The sequence below is a fragment of the Chlorocebus sabaeus genome, chromosome 4, assembly GCF_047675955.1.
Source record: "Chlorocebus sabaeus isolate Y175 chromosome 4, mChlSab1.0.hap1, whole genome shotgun sequence".
In the NCBI taxonomy this organism is placed as follows: Eukaryota; Metazoa; Chordata; class Mammalia; order Primates; family Cercopithecidae; genus Chlorocebus; species Chlorocebus sabaeus.
Window position 1 is genome coordinate 589465 of NC_132907.1, and position 23000 is coordinate 612464.

The window sequence follows — 23000 nt, forward strand, 5'->3', positions numbered from 1 at the left end:
GTTGTTGTTGTTGTTGTTTTCTGATTACTCAGTTTTCGTGCATCATCTCAAGTGGAACCCCTCAAGGTAGTCCAACTCAAGTCTTTTTAGTCCTGAGGTTGCTGCACTGACCAGGAGTCAGGAAAACACTACTCTTCTAGGGCTCTGCCTCTGCCTTGCCTCTGCTTCCCTCAGAGCCTCATCTCCTACCTACAAAGGGCCAATAGCTATACCTACATCATGGGAATTGGAATGACTGAACTTGCTATAGAATCTTCTTGAATGAAAAGAGGGCATCACACAAGGAAGAAAGAGGAAAATGAAGAAGTAGAGAAAGGAATAACAACAACAACAAAATGACAACAGAAGTAAGAGAGTCTATGGAGTTGGCCTCCATCTTATAAGGCAGACTTCATAATATAGGTAATTTTATGAGTATCAGATACTAGTTAAAAGCACAGACTCTGGAAAGTGATTTCAATTTTGAGTTCTATTATTAAAAAACTGTGTGGCCTTAGATGGGTTATTTAATCAAGCTGTGCCTCAATTTCCTTATCAGGAGAATGGGGTTGCCATAAGGGGCATGTGTGTGCCCATGTGTGCACACAGGTATTTGCATGTGTATATAATGCCTATGTAAGTGTTAGCTATTTTCATCAAATGATCTCTAGTTCTCTACTACCTTTACAGAAAATCTACAGAAAAAAATGCTTACATTATTCTCTTCCTTTCCTGCCAAACTAGTTCTCTCAAGGACATTAATAATGAATATATTAACTAGAAATACCTACAGTTTAAAACAAGATGCAGAAAAAGGCAATGAAAGATTAAGGAAATTGTTAATGGTAGAATTTCAGACATCAATAAGCCATCTAGGAAAATACTATTACATAGTGTCTCCTAAATATACCTACTTGATAAGATTGTCCCTGCAAGTGTGGGGATGGCGTGTGCATATAAACCTCTTTAAATTGTATGTAACATTTTGGAGGATATTTTTTGTATTCGTACATGTGTGTAGCTTTCAGAGAAAAGATCACAGTTTCATCAGATTCCAAAGAGAACATGAACTAAAAATATTTCAGTATTCTTGCCCTTCAAGTTGTTTTTGTTCTTAAGCCATTATTTTCTGTCTATATTTAAGAGGTGCTTTTCTACTCAAACACATGTGTTGTGCCCCCACCCTCACACACAAGCACACAAAACATACACTCATATACACACACACACATAGCAGCAGTAGCCTTGCTCTGAAAGTATCTCTTAGGGGCCCCAAAGTAAAAAAAACTCAAATACACAACACTTCTCTCTTTAAGGTCTAAGCAGACACATGCATGGGTACTTTTCTGGTCATTGCTAAAACACTCTTATCTTACTCTTTTATTATCTATGTTGCTTACTGTTCTTTTTCTTATGGTTTAAAAAATACAATTAAGATAAAGAAAAAGTAGGAAGAAGAAATAATAATTACTTAAAATCCTGTCATCCAAGACAACTAACTTCAGTTTTTTCCTATTTTTATACAAATACAAATATATGCACAAGATAACATATTATAAGCATATGAATGGAATTGTAATCTTACATTTAGAAAGATTTTTACCTAACGTGAGCATTTCGCCTGTCATTAAATGTTTTTCAAAACATAGTATTAAAAATGCCATTGTCAGTACATCAGTGCCATGATTTTACTTTACTTCCATACAGGTGTTTCCTCCTTAGTTTGTCGTTATAAATAAAGCTATGATAAATATCCGTGAATATAAGTAAGTCATCATGCACACCTCTGATTATATACTTTGAATACATTCCTAGAATTGGAATTTCTGAGTCGAAAAGGCTTTTATTTATGACACAGTCACTTGTTCCACATTTCTAAATATAATTTGTTTTAACTAAAGGAAAAGTGTAATCATATTTCTAACATTTTCAAAATTATTGGTTTTATTATTCAAAGAAAATTTATATATAAAGTCAAGACCAAACATTTTATCAAAACACACAAACACCCTAACATAAACTCACCGAGAAAGAAAAAGTCAACAATGTGTGATCACTGCTGAGCCAAGAAATATATTTTTCAATAATTTTTTAACACTGTACCACAGCAAGGAATTACCTACTTTTAACCACTGGGTGTCTCCTGAACTCTAAGGTTAACACTCAGGCAGATGGCACTGTACCACATCTTAACAAATGTCTAACCTTTCTTACTGGCAGCTGGTAGTAGGAATCCTCACCATCTTTTAAATTCACTAGTCATTCAGCTTTCAATTTCACTAGTGAAATAAGTATATTGTATCAGACTTTACTGAGTCTACTTGCTGTAGTAAGAAAGTAAACAGGAAAAAAAGTGACAAAATTATATTCAGAGAATCAATTTTTATCCCAAGTACTAAGTGAAACCAAAAACGGAATGTGATTATAAGATTGTTTTAGCTTTCAGTTTCCTATAAATAGTTTTCTTCAAAATTGTAGATTTCAGATTTTAGAGTGATATATTTCTAGAATGTTACTAAAGTCCAAAAATTCTGGTGCTTAAGCTCGAATTAGATCCTTTAGGAATGAGAGGCTTGATGTGCAAAAGAGAGAGCCCAGAAATGCCAACTTTAATGTGAATAACAAAGTAGGAGGTCTAGAATCATAATGATTAAGATAAATAAATTTTTAGAATTCACTTGTTCTTTCCAAACAACATCTTTATTATTTGATGTTTCTTAATTAAAAAATGAATTCATTTACCAATAAACAACTGGCAGAGAACAGCACCAAACAATCTGAGACATCTATAACGTGTGAAGCGTCGCAGTCATACAGACAAAGATTCTCTCCTTGACTAAACTCTAATCAGGCTCCTCTGAGCTCTTTTTCAATTAGGCCTCATTGTTGGACTTCCATGTTCATCTCTGCACTATCCACTCTTACCAAGGATACTGCTATGTTACTGTAGTTAGAATCCTCCATTCTTGATACCCAATAAAGTCCCCTCACCCTCCACCACTGATCACCCACTTGCCTTAAGCAAGAATCCTATAGGTCACTTTTCCCGGAATCCGTCTTATCCCTGATGTTTCCTCTTAATTTTCCATCCACCGATCCCCGACCCTACTCCTGGCTACAAATCCCTACTTTTCTTCATTATATTTGGAGTTAAATATTACCAAAGCTTTGAAAAACTATAATAGAATGCACTATTTGAGAATGATGTGCATAGAATTAGATTTTTTAAATTAAGGGTGGCTATGGAGTCAATTTTTACAAAAACCCTCTTGGAAAAACCAGCCACTCCTATAATCTCTCCTTCCTTAATGCAAAATTCCCTTGCAGTGGTCCCTACACCTATAGCAATGGTCTGGAATGAAGTCTGCCTTACTATTGTTTAACAAGTATCATGAATATTACAAAGCTTATCTCTTTTTGTGTAAGTAAACACTGACTTCAACTTCATTTTTCATTTATTTATCTGCTGTTCTTTACATAAATCTACATACACTGGAAGAAGAGTCTTCTATGCAGAATCTCCACATACTCAGCACCCTCTCAATCGTAATCATACTACAATGGAAACCTTCTGTTACTCCACAAAAACAGCTTGGGAGAGAACTGATATTATCCCAGTCCCCAATCAGGACCTTATCTCAGCCCCCATCCCTCTGGAAATATCAGCATTTCAGCCCTGCTGACCCTCCACTTCTTCCTGCACCCCCCACACTGACACAGGGAGCACCCAGCTTCCTCTACCCCTTTGCTCGCTGCTTCAACCTGAGTTATCCTTCCCACTCCCTACATGTAGGCATTTATCAACACTTGATTTTAGTTTCTCTCTCTACACTCTTTTCTTCAATAATTTCAACCAGGAATTTTGGTAATAAAATTTAGAGACAGAGATGGAATGGGAGCTTGAGCAATTTCAAGGGAATTGCTTTAAAACAGTTTATGATGAAGACTGAGCTAATATGTAGTCTAAAGAGGAGCCGTGAAATAAACAGCAAAAAATTTAAAAGAACAATCAAAAGCTCTAAAGGACAAGATCCTGGAAGAAGTGGGAACAAATAGGATCAATAACTGGTCCCTCCAACCAAAGCCTCCCACACGGTCCACCAACTCTGAGACTGCAACTGTCTTAGTGTGCTCTACTGTATTCCCACAACATGGCAGAGTGAGTTGGTCGGGGGAAAAAGAGGGGTCATTTTAAAAAGAAAAAAAAAAGAAAAAAGAAAAAAAGAAATAAAGAAAGAAATGTTTATGTGTGCTAGGCACCATGCTATGCACTCCACAAGAATTATTTCAGTGTTACTCAAAATGTGCTCAAAACACCACTGGCATAAGAGAAGAATCACATGGAGTGATTGGCAAAAATACTGATTCCTTGGTCACACCTTAGATCTATATCAGTCTCTGGAGATGGAGCCTAGGAGTCCGAATTTCTCATACCATCCCCAGGTGATTCTTAGGCACATAAAAAGTTGATAATCACTGCATTATCTCATGTCATATCCTGAAAAATGAGAAACAGAGAGTTTTAAATTTGTTCTGGTACTAATACAATGTTCTACACATTTACTAAGCATTCTGTAATGATGATACTTGAAAATAAAAGACTTTGTGAGGTCAATTTGCCATGAGGTTTTGCTTTCACAAATGAACTATTTTTTAATGCACAAGCCATTATGTATTGTGTCATATGGAAAAATAATATTGATATTACAATAAGAATCATACATATTCAGTCCTTAGATAAGACAGGTATCTTGCTATGGGTATAATTTCAGGTTATTGTCCCTTTTGAACCAGTCATCCCAATATTTTTGAGAAGCTAAGAAAGTCTAAAGAATAAAAAAATTAACTGTAAACATGATATTTCTGGAATAATATTTAATCCATCTGTCCATGAGGTTTCCAGTGCTTATGATGTGCTGAAGTGAACTGAATATCCATTCAATTCCGTCAATATTTTGTTAGTATTTTATTCTGATTCCAAATGCAATAAAGTATAATCTTTTCAGAGACAATTTGATGGGACCTAAGATCTTAGATAGGTTCAGCTCATAAATCTGAAATAAGATAATGAAGGGTATATTATTGTTGTATGCTATAATGTTGGTATATTTATATATTCTCTCATAGAGGCAAAGTGCTCAGTTGTTTTTTTTTTAAATACCATTTACTATCCAATGATATATTTTGTATATCACAGATTGTTAATTTAAAGGCACATTATTTTCATATTCTTTTTAAAAAGTACATCCTTAGGTTCTGATAAAACAGCTCATTGAATAGTGATGCATAGGGTCTCGCATGGTGGCTCACACCTGTAATCCCAGCACTTTGGGAGTCCAAGGCGGACAGATCACCTGAGGTCAGGAGTTCGAGACTATCCTGGGTAACATGGCGAAACCCTGTCTCTACTAAAAATATTATTTTAAAAATTAGCTGGGCGTGGTGGCATGCACCTATAGTCCCAGCTACTTGGGAGGGTAAGGCAGGAGAATTGCTTGAACCCAGGAGGCAGAGTTTGCAGTGAGCCAAGATTGCATCACTGCACTCCAGCCTGGGCTATAAAGTGAGACTCTATCTGAAAAAAAAAAAAGATAGTGATGCAGAGGTCTTTAGTTCTAGCTATTGGCATATGTTTCTTCCTGTTGCATGTAGTTGGTTTTATAACAAAAGTGCTACTAAAGTTAATAAACTATCAAACTTCCCTCATTTTTCAATGGGAAGGTGCTGTGACATATAATCAACCAAAGAATTTGAGCCCTGCCCCATCCCCTAGGTAGACATCAATACGAGACTCACCTTTATTGCCAAATAAGTTCTCTTTACTGACCTAATAATATTAATAAAGTAATGCCAACAATAATAATAACAATAACAGGAGCTAAGATTTAAAGAGCACCTCCTATGTCCCAGGAACTGTTCTAGACACTACATATGGATGGTCTCATTGTTCTTCACATTGACTCTTATGTAAGAACTATTATTATCCTCATTTTATAGATAAGGAATGTGCCCTTAGTGAGGCAAAGTAACCTGCCTAAAGACACAGGGCTAGGAATTAGCAGAGCTGGGAATTAAATCCAGGCACTGGACTCTAAACCCTACACTCAGAAAGTCTCATATGCTGCTTCCACAGAAACCACAGATCAATAGCAGGTTAACTGAGCTGTGAGTGTGGCTCTTCAAAGCTTTCACAGCAGATGAGAAAGAAGATGCTCTCACTGTGGTCTCAGAATGGCACAGAGTTTTTGTCCTGAATTTTGTAAATTTTCTAAATTTCTCTCAGAATTCAAACTGAATTTGTATCTTAGGATAAACAGATTGCTTTAATGTCTATATAATGCCTGGAGTTTTAATTGTAGCTTTGAACTTAAATTCACGCGGTGTTCATGAAAACCTATCTGACACATTCCACATAGGAAAATAATTCTAATATCTATGTAAGTAAGTTTTGCTCATAGGAAAACAAGCAGTGACAAACATTATTTCATGATGACTTACAGAGAAAGACAAATGTACCAGGACCACACAGAGAAATGCCACAAAAGAGGTGATGCAAATGCCCTGTGATGATTAATCATCTCCTACTAATAATCCTCCTGCCCCTCTGTTAAAACCCCTGAGGGGCTGAATGATACACAGAACAGAGTTTAAAGTGAAAAGCCATTTCATAGGTTGCACTCAAAGCAAACTAGAATAGAGGAGCTTGATTCAAAAAGCTGAACACTGTCATTATGAGCCAATTTCAAGAATTCCTGGTATAAAATATTCTCTCTAGAAGTTTCCATTTTTTCATTTTCTCATAGAAGAGAGCAGAACTTAACTAAACACTAAAGGAAGCCCAACAAATGCCAAAAATCTAGGCAGAATCTCCATCCTAACTGAAGCCAATGGAACTATATTGAAAAGCACAATGGGTGAACCACTCATGTCATGCATCTGAAACGAGCAAGTTTACATCCCTGAAAGACGCCCTCTCTCCTGGATGCTCAGACTTCACACAGAAATGTGGACATCTAGAAAACCCAGCAGTCAAGCCTCTTTGGTAGGAGTCCTCCTCATGAGGCAACCCATCTTTATTCCCCATTAGTGCCTCTTTTTCTAACCCAAGTCAAAGGTTCCAAATCATGGAAACCAACTAACTAGAAATCTGGTGGGTTCAGCAGAGTGGGCAGGGCATGGGAGGATGGGTTGTGCGCAGGGTGTGGCAGTAGGAATGCTGTACCTGGGGGAGTAGTTGTCCTAAGTACAAAGTGGCCTTCTTGGGGATGGAGGTAAAAAGAGCCCCATTAGCAGTCCATGCTAAAAAATGGAGTTCTTCCCTGCATCTCATTTCATACAGTGGATGTTCTGTAATGAATGAAAGTCCACTAGGTAGTGGGGATTTTACCAGCATTGTGCATATTCACCTGCCCAACAGCTATAGACCTGAGGAGATTTAGTTAGCATGGACATGAACAGAAAGCAGGGCTAAGAACGATGTGCTCATCACAGTGGACAAACTCTAGGAGGAGGTCAAGCTCTCCTTAAAAATAAGTCAAAAAAAAAAAAATTGAGTCACCAGAAATAAATTTTGCCTCTCAAAACCATCAGAAAGAAAGGCAGAGGGTACCATTACCCTGAAGACTGAAAAAGACAGATCTCATGAGATGATACACGTTAAGAAGAAAATTCAGACAAAAGTGTGCATCCTTGATAGGAAACAAGATGGTATTACCTTCTTGAAATGGAGTAAAGAGCTACAGATTGAGATGGAAAGATAATGGAGTGAGACAAAGAGATAAGAGAGGATAAGAAGGGGGCACAAAGAAACCAAAAACCAAACCAAAATTTAAACCTGTATTAGAAGTTTCAAAGAGCAGAATTTAGAAATAAAATATGTGGTGGGCAAACTTCAGAAACTCTTCCAGAGTGCAAAGGTAAATGTCAACAAAAGAAAATTGTGAGGCAGATGATTAGTGAATGTCTAATGTCAGAATTACAGTAGTCTCTCTTACCTGCAGGGGATATATTCGAAGATTCCCCAGTGGATGCCTGAAACTGCAAATAGTACTGAGCCCTGTACTCACTATGGTTTTTCCTATACATACATACCTATAATAAAGTTTAATTTCTAAAATAGGCACAGTAAGAGATTAATAACAATAACTAATACTAAAATATAACAATTATAGCAATATACTGTAATCAAAGTTACGTGGATGGGGTCTCTCTCTCTCTCTCTCTCTCTCAAAATATCTCATTGTATTGTACCGTGGATAACTGAAATCATGAAAAGTGAAACAGTTGATAAAGAGGAACTATTGAATATGTATGTTTAAGAAGAAACAAGGGAAACTGAAATAAGAGCAATAATTAAAAAATAACTAAATAACAGATATTCTAAGACAAATTCATAAAGAAAAACACATAGTAATATACAGGCACATCCTGGCAGTATTTTTAAATTGTAAAAACAAAAGAAAAAAAATCTTGCACCAGGGCGAGAAAAATAAGCTTCCTAAAAAGTAAGTCAAAAGTAGGCTGCCTCAGACATCTCTGTAGCACAAAAAGCCAGAAAACCATGAAGCAATAGATACAGAATTTTGAGGAACAAAACTGTGACCCGAGAATGTTGTACAATTTTGTATTGATTGACTTCCTTGTGTGTCGCCAACGAGAAAACATGCTTACATTCACGCACACTCAGAAAATCATTACTGTGCTCCCTCCCTGAAAAAATTATCTTAGAAAATAATCAATGAAACAATAAATGAAAATTTCAAATGAAAAAATGGGGAAACCGCAGTTGAAAAGAAACTTGTAACTTCCCAGAGTCAGTTTAGCCTCCCAAGTCAGACACCCAGTGCGAGCCTCTGGTGGCCACTTGGGGCTGGATCTCCCGGTGAGCCAGGCATGACTGCCTCGGTGCAGCTTTTCGGCTTAGCTTTTCTTGGCACTAGGACATGAGCTTGTGCAGCCACAATCAACTCCCTGCGATTAATATGAACTCTCTTGTCATGACACATAAAATGATGTTAAAATAATGTTTGCTGCAGCACTCTTCTAGAACTTGCTGATGACAGCTAAATCACTTGTGGGAACACTGTCACAAATTACTTCTTGAATAAGAAGTAAATTTCTCCCCCCCTTCAAAAACAGAGCACAAAATAACGACCATTAAATGCCATATTGAATGCCAAGGTACTTGAATAATGGTTTTCTATATACTTAAATGCCACACACACTGGTGGTCTTTTTTTAATTGGAAAAGATTTATCTATCACAAAGCACATGATTTACCATTTTCAGACTATAATGATGTTCCTTTGCTATTTCTGCTTAAAAACCAAGATATGCAGCATTTCACTAAACAAAATATGCATACACAGAAAAAAGATGCAGGAAAATACACCAAGATGTATCTCGTGCCCATCTCTTTAGGTGCTGGAATCCTAGATGAGGGTGTTTATTTTCTATTTTTCTTTTTTCTTTTTTGACACAGAGTCTCGCTCTGTTGCCCAGGCTGGAGTGCAGTGGTGCAATCTCAGCTCACTGCAACCTCTGCTCCCAGGTTCAAGCAATTCTCCTGCCTCAGCCTCCCAAATAGCTAGGACTACAGGCGCCCACCACCATGCCCGGCTAATTTTTGCATTTTTAGTAGAGTCAGGGTTTCACCATATTGGCCAGGCTGGTTTCGAACTCCTGACCTGCTGATCTGCCTGCCTCAGCCTCCCAAAGTGCTGGGATTACAGGCGTGAGCCACCACACCTGGCCAAGGGTGTTTATTTTCTTTAAATTCTCTGGTATTTTCTAAATGTTTTTCAATAATTATATTTTAGCTGCACAATCATTAAAAAGTACTAAAATTGGCATATATAATAATTATAAATACATGACATCATGATAATTTAAGAATATACACACAATTTTAGAGCAGTAGTTAGTTAACTAAGTGGTAAGACTCAGGGTAACATTGTTTTTCACAAGTATGTATTACTTTTGTGATGAAAAAAAGTCTAACTTTATTAAAAGAAAAAAGTTTAAAAAACGTTTGAGTCATTCAACACTGAATTCGTGCATTCTAGAAGGAAGAAAAGTAAATACTGAGGAAAAGCATGCCACCAATGCCATTAGAGAAAGGAAAATGTAACAAACATCTTTTCCTTCAAGGCAGAATTTGCATTCTCTTTCGTGTCTTCTTTCCTTTACTCATAAAAATAAATCTATTGTTAAATTTGAAGTTTTTAAAATTGGCTCTCTGAGATCATGCCTGTTTTATACTTTAAATTCCATTTCCCAGGACTTTACTGAAATATGTTGCCAGAAGATTCACACTCCCCCAGTGTGGCCAGATGTGTCAGTTACATCCTTTAAATAGATTTGATTGCAGGTTTGGAAAGACTTATTTGTTCTACTGTATTTAAAGTTGCTGATGTTAAGTGTTTTCATTTTCCTTTTTCCTCCTCTCTGGTTACTTTATCTTTGGTTTGTTAGTCCACACAACTTTTGGCCCTATAATTCATCTCCATCTGAGAAAAAATGGAAAACTTCGTAACAATTGGTATAAACAAGCAAACATAAATAACTTCTCACAGTCACTTACCTCACCCTGTCCTCAAGTATTTGTACTTCAAATGCAGCATGACAAATGATATACTAGTTTCAACATTCTATTAAAATTGCTGTAGGTAGCTGGGTGTGGTGGCTCACACCTGTAATCCTAGCACTTTGGGAGGTGGGAAGATTACTTGAGCCCGGGGAGGTCGAAGCTGCAGAGAGCCATGATCATGCTACTGCACTCCAGCCTGGGAGACAGAGTAAGACCCCATCTCAAAAAAATAAAAATAAAAATAAAATTGCTGCAGGTATCTTAGGATCACTTAAAGGTTGTGTTGGGGTAATATTCTGAAGAAAAACAACTATTGACAAATAGCAAGGGAGAAAGAACTCTGAAATTCACATGGCTACATTCATCTCCATGTCTGTTTTGTTTTGTTTGTTTGTTTGAGACAAAGTCTTGCTCTGTCGCCCAGGCTAGAGTGCAGTGACACAATCTCGGCTCACTGTAACCTCAACCTCCTGGGTTCAAGCGATTCTCCTGCCTCAGCCTCCCAAGTAGCTGGGACTACAGGTGCATGCCACCATGCTTGGCAAAAATTTTTTTTTGGTATTTTTAGTACAGACAGGGTTTCACCATGTTAGCAAGGATGGTCTCGATCCCCTGACCTTGTGATCTGCCCACCTCAGCATCCCAAAGTGCTGGGATTACAGGCGTAAGCCAATGCACCTGGCCCTCCATGTATTTTTACATATGGCAATATAGTGGTGGTTCTCACCTAACCCTCATCAATTTTTTCTTCTGGTTATATCCTCCCAAAGTCCTCCTCTGTGCCCTTTTCTGGCATCTCTAATTGAAATGCAGCAGAATAATAAAAAGAGAAGAAGAAACTGTGAAGAAGGACCCCTAACATAGAAAGCAAATTTTCAAACTGATTTTGTTTCAAAGACCCTGATTTGACCTCAGAGGACGAACCAGTATATTTCCATATGCTTGGGGATGGTAAGTTATTTAACATGTCAGGTACATGCCAGTTCGAAAATGGATTACTAAAATCCAAACTAAGCTTCTTAATCTCACGTTTTGGTCAACAGAGCAGTAGGTAAGAAAATATTTGGGAGAAATAATCAGTTTCAGGAAGTCTTTCTCTGGTAATTTTGAGAAGAAAAGGGAATGGCAATAAACTGTGGATGGTAGGCAGGACAGATAACAAATTCAGATTGCTCGTGTTTTATAGTCATGAACATTAAGGCTAACATAATGCCTAAAGTGGGACAGTTTCCTTGAACTGTCTCCAGGACACAATATCTCATCAATGACTTACTTGCGCATAACATAAAGAATGAGGCCCTTTGAGGCAGACCATTTTGGAAACATACCCTGACTACCAAGTATACCCACCCCCATGCTTGGCCACCTTAACAAATACATACGGGCAGAATTTAAGGAGAGAGAAGAGCTCTAGGAACCTCTTCCAGTTTTGAGCGCTGCCCAATTCACAAATCATTCTTTGCTCTAACAAATTCTGTTAAATTTATTTTGTCTAAAGTCATGATTTAAGCTATGGGGACAGAGCAAAGTCTCTAACCCCTTTTTGCTTCTGCTGGTTGGGACAGAGTCAAAACACTGATTATGTCCAGGCTCTGGCACAAGGGCAGGAGTCATGAATGTGAATTTACCAGAAATATAATAAAACAATGTCAGAATTGCTATGCCAATAAGGAGAAGAAAAATCCCCTGTTCCTTCATTAAAGTAGAAGTTCAGCCTTTCAATGTTTTAAATCAAAGTAAAGTCTACCTCTTATAACTGGGCTTCTTAACAGTGTTTTCCTTTCTAAACCTTTTATAAATATGGAGATGACAGACATTATAATCCAGACATTAAAGAGTTAACTACATGTCATCACTTGTTACATACCAATAATGCCGGTACATCCTGTATATTCAAGCTGTAATATTAAGTTTCCAAGTTATAATTGGCAAGAATGACCAAATTAGTATTGGCTTTGTATCCACTTGACCATATTGGAAAAGCAAACTTCCTTTTTAGGCAAATAACCTTGATTAACATTAATAGAGAGTAACATCCAAAAACATTATTTACTGGTCTGGAGAATAAAGGAACACTATGGTTTTCAATCAGGAAGTGTTCAATATTTGCTCAATATTAATTTGATAGATAACCTATCAGAAAATATATTTAAAGGGTAGGGTTGATAAATGAGTTAAATAACACTAGGTAGATTTTCTTTTCTTTTCTTTTCTTTTCCTTTTTTTTTTTAGACGGAGTCTCATTCTATCACGCAGCTGGAGTGCAGTAGCACGATTTCGGCTCACTGCAACCTCTGCCTCCCGGGTTCACGCGATTCTCCTGCCTCAGCCTCCCGAGTAGCTGGAATTACAGGCGCACACCACCACGCCTGACTAATTTTCCGTATTTTTAGTAAAGACGGGGTTTCACTATGTTGGCCAGACTGGTCTTGAACTCCTGACCTCATGATCCGCCCACCTCAGCCTCCCAAAGTGCTGGGATTACAGGCGTGAGCCACCACGCCGGGCTGACACTAGGTGGTAGATTTACATGCTGGGAAAAGGAAAAAATTGTGTGTGTGTGTTTTTTTTAAATGGAAATGTATCTTTTATTAATTTAACCAGGAAACAGGATGAAATCTTAATATGTTTACTTCTACTTTCTATTTTTAAAGAATCATTTGCCTTTCATGGCTATAAAAAATTCACTAAAAACTTGTTTGGTAAGAAACCATCTAAATTACATTTTCATGGGTACTGGTAATGAAAACAATGGTAGAAAATGGAGGCATAAACTTTAGTACAGAATGCATAGCAGGTTCTAGCCATAACAGCCTCCTTACATATTGACTATTTTGAAACTGCAGAAAATAAGCATAAAGAAGAACTAAATTTCAGAAAAACACCTGATTAATGTTGATAATATAGAGAAAAATCAAATGATCACTTGACGTTTTCTAAATTTCCATATACCTTTTAGAACCTGGCTATATGACGTTTACAAGTAAGAAACGACTCAATTTCTACTGGATAAAGATGAATATATTATCCAGTTATATTGAGATTTAACACATAAAGAGCAGGTAAAGGAAGGCAAATCTTGTACCCTTTGGAAGGGCAGAAATTTCACATGACTCTTCTGTAGAGAAGTAGGTCATTCTTAACAGTGCAAAGAATGGTATGTCATTCAGTGAAAGAAGATACAGCCTCAAAGAAAAGCCATCTCGAAGTGGGGAGATTTGGTTTTACTAGTTTTCTATAGAATCTATGCAAATTAAATAGTTATCTGTTCCTTTTGTTTATGAATCTGAAGGACTGGTTAATCTGGCTTTCCCTGTCCTCCTTGCATGGCTTATGTCATAAAAAAAAAAGATTTTTCTTTTTACTACAGCATGTGTTTTCCCTTCTACACTTGACATGTTCACCAACAAAACAATTTGGATTCACCAGTTCCTATAGGGAAAACATCCTAAGCAATAGTACCTTTAGTAATAGTTCTATTATTAAAGGGAAAGTATTCATACAAGCTCTATTCCCAGGAACAACTTTTTAAATCGATTTTTAGTGATTTCCCTCTATATTCTTGAATCAAAACTTGGTTAAATCAAAATTTCCCAATATTAAGCAAAGCAGAAGCTCTTCGCTACATCATTATTTAATATTTCAAGGCATATTTCACAGTTTAAAAGCAAAAGAAAATGAAAGCCCACTATTGTGGAAATTACCTCATCTGATCCTTTCTTTTCTCCTGGTTTGGAAGGCGATTCACTGGTTTTTTCACTGACATGCTATAAAAAAGTAAAAAATAATGCTTAATAAAGGAAGATGACAGAGATGATAGTAACTTTAATTCCCAAAGGCTAAATGCATACCCTTTTTTTTTTTTTTTTTAAAAGGACCACTTTAATCTTCCTCCTGAGAATGCTGGTAATTCACACTAATGTAGGTGGCTTTCAAAAATCAAGGGATGCTATAGACATTCATTTGGGATCCAGAAGGTCAGTCTGTAATTAACTAGATGCAGAGCTGATGGTGATGCCAAGGCGACATCTTATCTCCTAAAAATTGCCTCACGAATTTTAAGCTCAAGTTTTCAGCATGGTAGACATCTCATTCATCAAGGAGATGAGATCTCTAAGACCCATGTTTCATCTGAAGCCATACTTAAGGCTCAGTTCAGCAGGGACTCAGGAGTCCTCCAAGAGAATTCCCTAGAGTTCTTCCGCGTATTCACCAATGCAGAAAGATAAAACCTGAAGGACAAAGACCATACCTGCAACTTCTTCTATGTATTATGGCTTTAAGATTTCGTTATATCTATGAACAGAATTATTTTTCTTACTAGGACACCGAGGATAAATGCAATTTTTAAAAGTGTTATTTTATTTTTAATTAACACATAACAATGGTACATATTTAAGGGGTACAAGGTGATGTTTTGAATGTACATTGGGTAATGATCAAATCAGGGTAATTACTAAATCTATCACCTCAAATATTCATCATTTCTTTGTGGTGAGGACATTCAAAATCCTAGTTATTTTGAAGAATATAATACATTACTGTTAACTATAGTCACCCTACTGTGCAATAGAACAACAGATCTTATTCCTCGTAACTAACTGTCTTTATACCCATTGATCAAACTCTCCCTAATGCAAATATTTTTACGTGGGGCATAAAAGCTTCAAGTAGCTTACATATTCATTTGTTTTGGCGATAAGGTAAAATAAGCCAAACTTCACTGAAATTGTTTGAGAAATGAAAAAATAGTTATATGTTCCTGAATAGGGGGTACAAAGAATTATTTCATTTCTGTCACACTGTGGGATGTTCAAGAAAGTGGGAAAAGGAAGCCAAATACGAAAAAGCAAAAGTTTACCATTGGATTCAATCCTAATCACCCTCAATTGAATCAAAATATAAAATGCTATTATGTTCCCTAAAGCAGAATAATAACCTGGATATGTAGGTCAGTGAAATTATTTGAATTAAGAAGAATGATAATAATAATAATTTATATTATTATATACAAGGCACTTCCATATAGTCTTATTTGATAGAAAAAAAGAAGCTCATGTTGTTTTATAAATGAGAAAACTAAGAATAATAGTGATTTGATGGTGTTTACAAGGAAACATAACTGGTAAATGGGAAAAGGTCACAAAACAGCCTTTCTGACTAAAATCTGTTGTTTGCCATTAGAACATGCTAAATGGAATTAGATAATGTTTTCTTTCATCATATCAACAGATATGCTACTAAAAATTGCCAAGGAATACCAGAACCTGTGGCTGAACTCCTTTCTTAATAGTGTTTTGTATGAACAACTAGCCATAAGGCACATTCATGAATGCACAATTCTTACCCAGAAGAAACACTCTCATAGATTAGTGATTGGAATCCCACTGAAAAGCAGCCAGGGTGCAACAGCTTGGTGAAACCCTCTACAGGGCTTCTTTTTCCTATACATCCTAGTCAAGGGTTTGTTTATACATAGCTGAGGGCAATCAGTCTTGAATAATTAAATGAATATTTTAAAAATGAACCATTTTAAAGCCCACTTAGAAATCATGGCTATATGGCAACTGATAAATATTAGAATAATTGGTGAGCAAAAAATTTGTAAAAGCCAGACTTGAGGGGGAAATATTACTTATCTCTGTTAGGGTAAATAAGGGGGCCATTAGCCTGAGGTAGTCTCTGTCCCAGGATACCTTACTAAGCACACTGAAACTTAACTTGAAGGCATTTCTTGTAAATGGCTTAAAACAAGACAAAAATGAGCCTCAGCCAGTCATAACCAGCCAACCAGCTGACTGGCTGTATAACTACAAACCTCTCATCAGGCCATACCTAAATAAGGCAGATGCCTAGTTGTAGCCAATCAAGTAATTTCTTCGCTTTGCTTCCATATGCAGCTATAAAAGCTTGCTGCTCATGCTGCTGGAGTGTACTGAGCTCTCTGAACCACTTTTCATTTTCAGTACTGCCCAATTTGTAAATCATCCTTTGCTCAAATAAGCTCTGTTAAATTTGCCTAAAAGTTTTCTTTAAACATATCTAAAAAACTCATTCTACAAAGACAGAGATTACTAAATCTGTCTCCCTCCAGAACTGGCAATTTTAGAACCATGATATCACATCCATAATCTGTAATTCATATTTTTTCAGATTACATAATATAAGTAATAACAATAATAGCCACTGTTTTATTGGGTGTTTACTATTTTGAGTGCCTCATTTACTTGTCAAGAGATTTTACAAACAAAAAAACTTTAAAAGGTGACTTGCTCTTGTCTGGTACAAGGTTCCATGCTCTCCGCAGGGTCTCACTCTGCTTTCTGCTCATGTGGCAAATATATATCATAATTTATCACCCCACAGTAAATGCATGTACAGCCTTTTCTCCCTTAAAATAGCAACTTAAAATAACAACTTTAAAATTATGTACTATAAGCATTGTTATTTTCTGACTTCAAAAGAAAAAGCTGCTCACAATAGAAAGCTATTTTAAAATACACAAAAGTATAATGACATAAATAAAAATCACTTATAATAAAAGGTCAACTTTTTTAGAACTTCATGAATTATATTTTTCCAGTTTTTGTGTTTTTTTTTTTCCTTTTATTTTTTGAGACTGAGTCTCACTCTCTCACCCAGGCTGGAGAGCAGTGGTGCGATCTCGGCCCACTGCAACATCCACCTTCTGAGCTCGAGCTATTCTCGTGCCTCAACCTCCCAAGTAGCTGGGATTACAGGCACGCACCACCATATCCGGCTAATTTTTGTATTTTTAGTAGAGATGGGGTTTCGCCATCTCTGTTGGTCAGGCTGGTCTCGAACTCCTGACGTCAGGTGATTCACTTGCCTCGGCTTCCCAAAGTGTTGAGATTACAGGTGTGAGCCACCGCTCCCGGCCCAGTTCCTATTTTAAGCCCAGCTTTTTATCATGAAAAATTTCCAACAGATAGAAAAGTTGAAAGAATAATACAATGAATGCACATATTCCCCCCACTCAGATTTCAACAACGATTAACATTGTTGCCATATTTTGCCGTTTGCATACACACACAGGCATACATACAGACACAGAGAGAGAGAGAGAGAAAGAGAGAGAGAGAGAGAGAGAGAGAGACAGAGAGAGAACAAGAGGGCGCTACATGTCTTTATATACCTGTATTGGAAAGTAGATTACAGACATCCTGAACCTTTAACCCTAAACTTTTCACCACGCATCTCCTTAAATTTGAGAACATTTTCCCAAATGGTATTGGTATATACCCAATACTATTATCACCCTAAGACAATTAACAAGAATTTCCAGTAAATAAGTTTATCAATTAACCACTGCCCTGATCATTTCTTGAATATTATTCAATATTCAGCAGTCTGTTAATGATGTAAAGTCAATTGTATCTTTTCTCTGAGAGAGATTCATGAAATAATTGAGTACTTTTCACATAACTGAAAAGACGGAATGAAATATTTGGGAATGACATAAGTCAAATTTGATCCGGCTCAGGAATCTGCAGGAGTCTAAAGAGCGAAGAGAGAAAACTCTGCTGACCACCACTACGTGTAACTGCTGGGTTGAGGAGAGTGAGATGAGCAGGGAACAGGGAAGGAGTGACAGTTGGGGAAAGAGAACTGAACCACAAAACTAATTAGACAATAGAAACTAACACCTCCTAAGCATCTACTCTGTGCTAGGCCCAGTGCCAGGCATCTCCTATGTGGTCTCCTTTGCTCCCCACAGCAGCTCTAGGGAGTACCCACTGTCGTCTTGGTTCATGAATAAAGAAACTGAAGATCTGAACAGCAATGTTCTCCATGGTGATACCACTCAGGATTACGTGGGCCAGAGACTAGGCTACTTTGGATCTAGTTGAAAGCTAACTGGGATCTTAGGATTTTCATCAAAAAAGTCTTTAGAGCATGCCAGTGATCTGAAATGAGAACAAAACAAAAGGCGCAAAAAATAACAAAACACAAAACCTTCCTATTCTAAAATTTGTTTTATAAATGAACAGAACACACAATACTTATGAATTCTGTCCTGTATTGGCAGCTAGAGAGGAGGCCAAAGACAGGAAGAGCAGGACAGGATGCCATAGAAAAGAATTTCATTGGAAGGACAAGGCCATAGAAGACAGGAGACTAGATGGGGGCTAAGATGAAGGGTGTATGTGCTCCAGAAGCTCAGAGCCAGGGAAAAAAAATCAGATCTAGGGCTTTGCTGTCTTAACTCAAGAAGGAATAATTTTCCAAACTGTTTTCATCCCCATTTTTATCATATAGTTGGCAAGTACAACTGTCCTTTGTCCTCATTGTAGGTGACAGCCTCTATATATTTAAAATCTGCCATAGCAAACCCATAAATCTGAAAAAAGTCAATAAGAGCTAACTGCAATAAGGCTCAGAGCCTGAGCTCTCACCCAGCTAAGGGCTTCTGCCAGGGCGAGGTTCCACTCTGCCGCATTTAGGCACCTGCCCTGTTATTACCCAGATACACACAGAGACATAGACAGCCGAGGGAACATGTCACACCAAACAAGATAAAAATCAAAGAAAGTAGGCCAGGCGCAGTGACTCACGCCTGTAATCCCAACACTTTGGAAGGCCAAGGTGGGCAGATCAGGAAATCAGGAGTCCGAGACCAGCCTGGCCAATATGGTGAAATCCCATGTCTACTAAAAATACAAAAATTAAATTGGGGGCATGGTGGTGCGTACCTGTAGTCCCAGCTACTCGAGAGACTGAGGCAGGAGAATTACTTGAACCCAGGAGGTGGAGGTTGCAGTGAGCTGAGATCGCACCATTGCAGTCCAGCCTGGGTAACAAGAGCAAAACTCCATCACAAAAAAAGAAAAAAAAAAAAAAAAATCAAAGAAACTTCTTCATATATAAAAGAAGCAAGAAGACAGAAAAGCAGCCCTTGCCAGCGTTAAGTCCAGCTGTGAAAAGACTATGAAATGCTAGTGTGCTTCTGAAATGCCTTTGCTTTATTATTAGTTTTTTTTAAAGTATGAGGCTTCTTTTAGGAGGAAAGGAAAACATTCTAAAGTAAATTGCGCTGATGGTTGTGACCACCCTGTGAATATACTAAAACATATTGTATCATATGCCTTGGTGGGTGACTTATTCGAAAACTTAAAAATTTTCCTTCTTCAATTTGGTGAGAATTTCATTGCGATAGTATTTGCATGTCCAGGGACAGCTGTGGAAAACTCATGGAGCAATAAAAGGTTATCTTGGTGCCTCTGGACTCTCCAAGCTCATGGAACTCAGCTCTCTACCGTCACACACACGGAGAAAGGCTTGTACCAGGGGCTTCCGAGGATCACAAAGCCTTCAGGTTAGCAGTAGGTCCCATCCTTCAGTGCCTGTCACAAGCACCTGGGAAGCTTTTAGAACCATTTGTGTCAGGGAATAGGGATTTAGAATTAGTTTGAATAGAATGGGGCCTGGCCATGGGTATATTTTTCTAAAGTTCCCCAGCTGATTCCAATATACAACCAGGATTGAGAACCACTGGTTTTAGGGGAAGATTTGTGGGCACCATGATAGGAAGTGGAAGTTTCTGCTCCTCAAACCATCCCACTGAGTCGGCACCCATGGGGAGGTTCCCAGGGTCAGGCAGACTGGGGCGGCTCTGGGCTCCTCCTGGGTAAACTCGGATTGCTCAGTGAAGTCGCACAGTGCCCTGTGTTCACACCAGTGTTTCCTGTCTAATTCTGAGCTTTGCCCTATTAGTGGAGCATCATGTTTTCATATTTGCATATTAATCTCTATTTTCTCAGTAAAGCAAACAAATTAGCACTCTATTGTACACTCTATTACTTTATAAACCCATACATCTTGCCTTCCTAATCACAGGGTAAATTACATCCTTTTGTTCCTAGGTATGTGGCAGGACCATAACGAATAATTCTTGATTGAAAGACCATGTTTCCACAAAGCCCCTAAACATTCCCTGAGAAGTACTTTTGTTCTTTTCAGATCAGTAAACTAGACAAAAGAGAAAGAGGCCAAGAAGGTAGCTTGAAAAATTAAGAGACAATGTGCAAATTGGTATTTCCCACAAAAATACCTTACGATATATTTGTATATGTATTCTACTTGCCAAAGCAAAATTATTCAGCAAACAAGCAGAAGGACCAAAGCTTCTGTAAAGCTGGTTTTGCTTCATAACCGTCTCCCTGGGTGCAGATCCTAGGAGTGTTCCCCAGGTGGATTCCTTTTTCCACTTTTGCTGTGTTCAAATTGCAGCGGAACTTTGCTGGCTGCAATTCTCCTGATGGATGGCCTCAAGTTGGGTTTAGCCAACAGCAGGCACTGCCAGGAGACTAGAGGTGGTGGGTGGGTGGTACTCCCTTTGCTCCACCCCCTCCTCCAGTAGCACCTCCTGCAGGATGGGTCGGCTGTGGTTCCAGCTTCCACAAGGTGACTCTTGTCCTCCCTGTGTCCCTCTAGACTAGGGATGGTAGTAGCTTCCTGCAATTTCTAATCTCTGGGTTGCCTCACCCTCCCCTGATGGCTTCCCAGCCTTTTTTGTTGCCTGGGTAAGCAATTGCCCTATGTTACATTCCCTTTGTTTTAAATACTCAGAGTCATTGCCTTCTGTTAGTTGACTGCAATAGACTCTAATAGGGCAGAAAGAGCACAGATTTGTAAGGCTGTGTGACCATGATCTTGGGGAGATAATTTAATTTTTCAGTTTCTTCTCGTAAAATAGGGCTAATGGTATCTATCCCAGGGGCTGGCAAATTTATGAAAAGAGTTGACATTAGCGAGGAGCCTGGCTCATTGCCTTGTTAATTTTAAGAATACCGTTAAAATTATTCCACTCCCTTCTTTTTCCCTGGCAGCAATCTGACTGTGGTGAATTAGAAGCCAGTGAGTAAAGGTTTGAGGATTTCATTTCCTAAGGCTGTAAACATTAGAACAGAAGAATTTAGTATTTTACTTTTCCTACAGTACAAAGGAACCTTATCAGTTTCATCTGATAAATCTTTTGTTTAGTACTTTGTCTATCTCATGACTGTGTATTATATATTATTCTCACATCTTCATATTACACTCAAAGAGATAAACTACATGGGGGTTAAAGAATTCACTTTCCCAACAAACTACAGCAATTTGGTTACAAGGATGAAACTTGTATTTGCAATTCCCATACTTTAAAATATGTTGAAAGGGTGTGTGTGTGTGTTTGTGCTGGCAGCTGTGACAGTTAACAAATAAAACAAGACTGGCACAATGTTGACAATTATTGACACCAATGACTGGTATACGAAGAGGTCATTATACTCTTTTATTTATTTATTTATTTATTTATTTATTTATTGAGATGAAGTCTTGCCCTGTCACCCAGGCTGGAGTGCAGTGGCGCGATCTGGGCTCACTGCAAACTCCGCCTCTCAGGTTCACGCCATTCTTCTGCCTCAGCCTCCCCGAGTCCCTGGGATTACAGGTGCCTGCCACCACACCCGGCTAATTTTTTTATATTTTTAGTAGAGATGGGGTTTCATCATCTTGGTCAGGCTGGTCTTGAACTCCTGACCTTGTGATCCAGCCACCTCAGCCTCCCAAAGTGCTGGGATTCCAGGCGTGAGCCACCGTGCCCGGCCTCATTATACTCTTCTCTTACTTTGTGTACTAATGCTTAATATGTATTAAGGATTAACTGCATAGCTATAAGTCTGAAATCCCTATGTTTCATTGAACCCCAAGTGTTTGGTTTTTTCTAACATTTTAAGATTTTAGCGGACATGACAAGATGCCACCGTAAAGGTACAGGCCCTATGTGTCCAGTTTTCAGAGGTGGCATCTACTGCCTATCATAGATTAGCTCCTGGGATTCACCTGAAGTAAGGCTTGATGAGTTTTCCCTAAGGCAAAGGGGGTATCATGAGAACTTAAATAGTTACTTTGTTGCCACAGCAGTCATCATGAGAATGAACTTGTAGTTTTATCTATGAGACATGCAAGAGGAGGCCAGGCACAGACCACTGCACGATTTTTTTGTGTGTGTGTGTCCACTGCACTCTGCACAAAACTGACATACAGCAGGTGGACAATAAACAACTGCAAACATCTTTGAGCTTTACCAAATTTATTCTTATGTTCTATGAGTTTTTTACAATCAAAACAAATTCCATACATTTTTAGGAAACTATAACTTTAGACCTTTTTCTTCCTGAGTTAACTGACTTGTCCATTTGAGGAGATAACTTACATAAACAGTGTTTATAGGATGGAGCTGTTCTTGCATTTTTCTTAACTGGAAGACATCTGATATACTTTTTCCCCCTTTATGGTGGCTGTAAAGCTTTCTGGGTATGTTTTCATGAAAGGAAAATGAGACAACTTAAAGAACAGAACTTTAGTATCTGTTAATACGATTTTCATCTTTAAAATACCTCAAGGGGGAAAAATGATGGACTACTTA

The 23000-nt window shown here is 37.9% G+C and overlaps 1 protein-coding gene across 13 annotated transcripts in view; it reads right to left on the bottom strand.

The window, feature by feature from the left end:
* Positions 1–23000, bottom strand: part of CAST (calpastatin) — a 112734-nt gene that overhangs the window by 84953 nt on the left and 4781 nt on the right. For all 13 annotated transcript variants that reach the window (XM_073014575.1, XM_007979204.3, XM_007979194.3 and 10 more), the window contains exon 2: positions 14272–14334. Coding sequence is in view for 10 of the 13 variants with exons in the window: in XM_007979204.3 (XP_007977395.3) it covers positions 14272–14334 (63 nt within the window). In the remaining 3 variants the exon portion in view is untranslated. The remainder of the gene's footprint in view (positions 1–14271; positions 14335–23000) is intronic.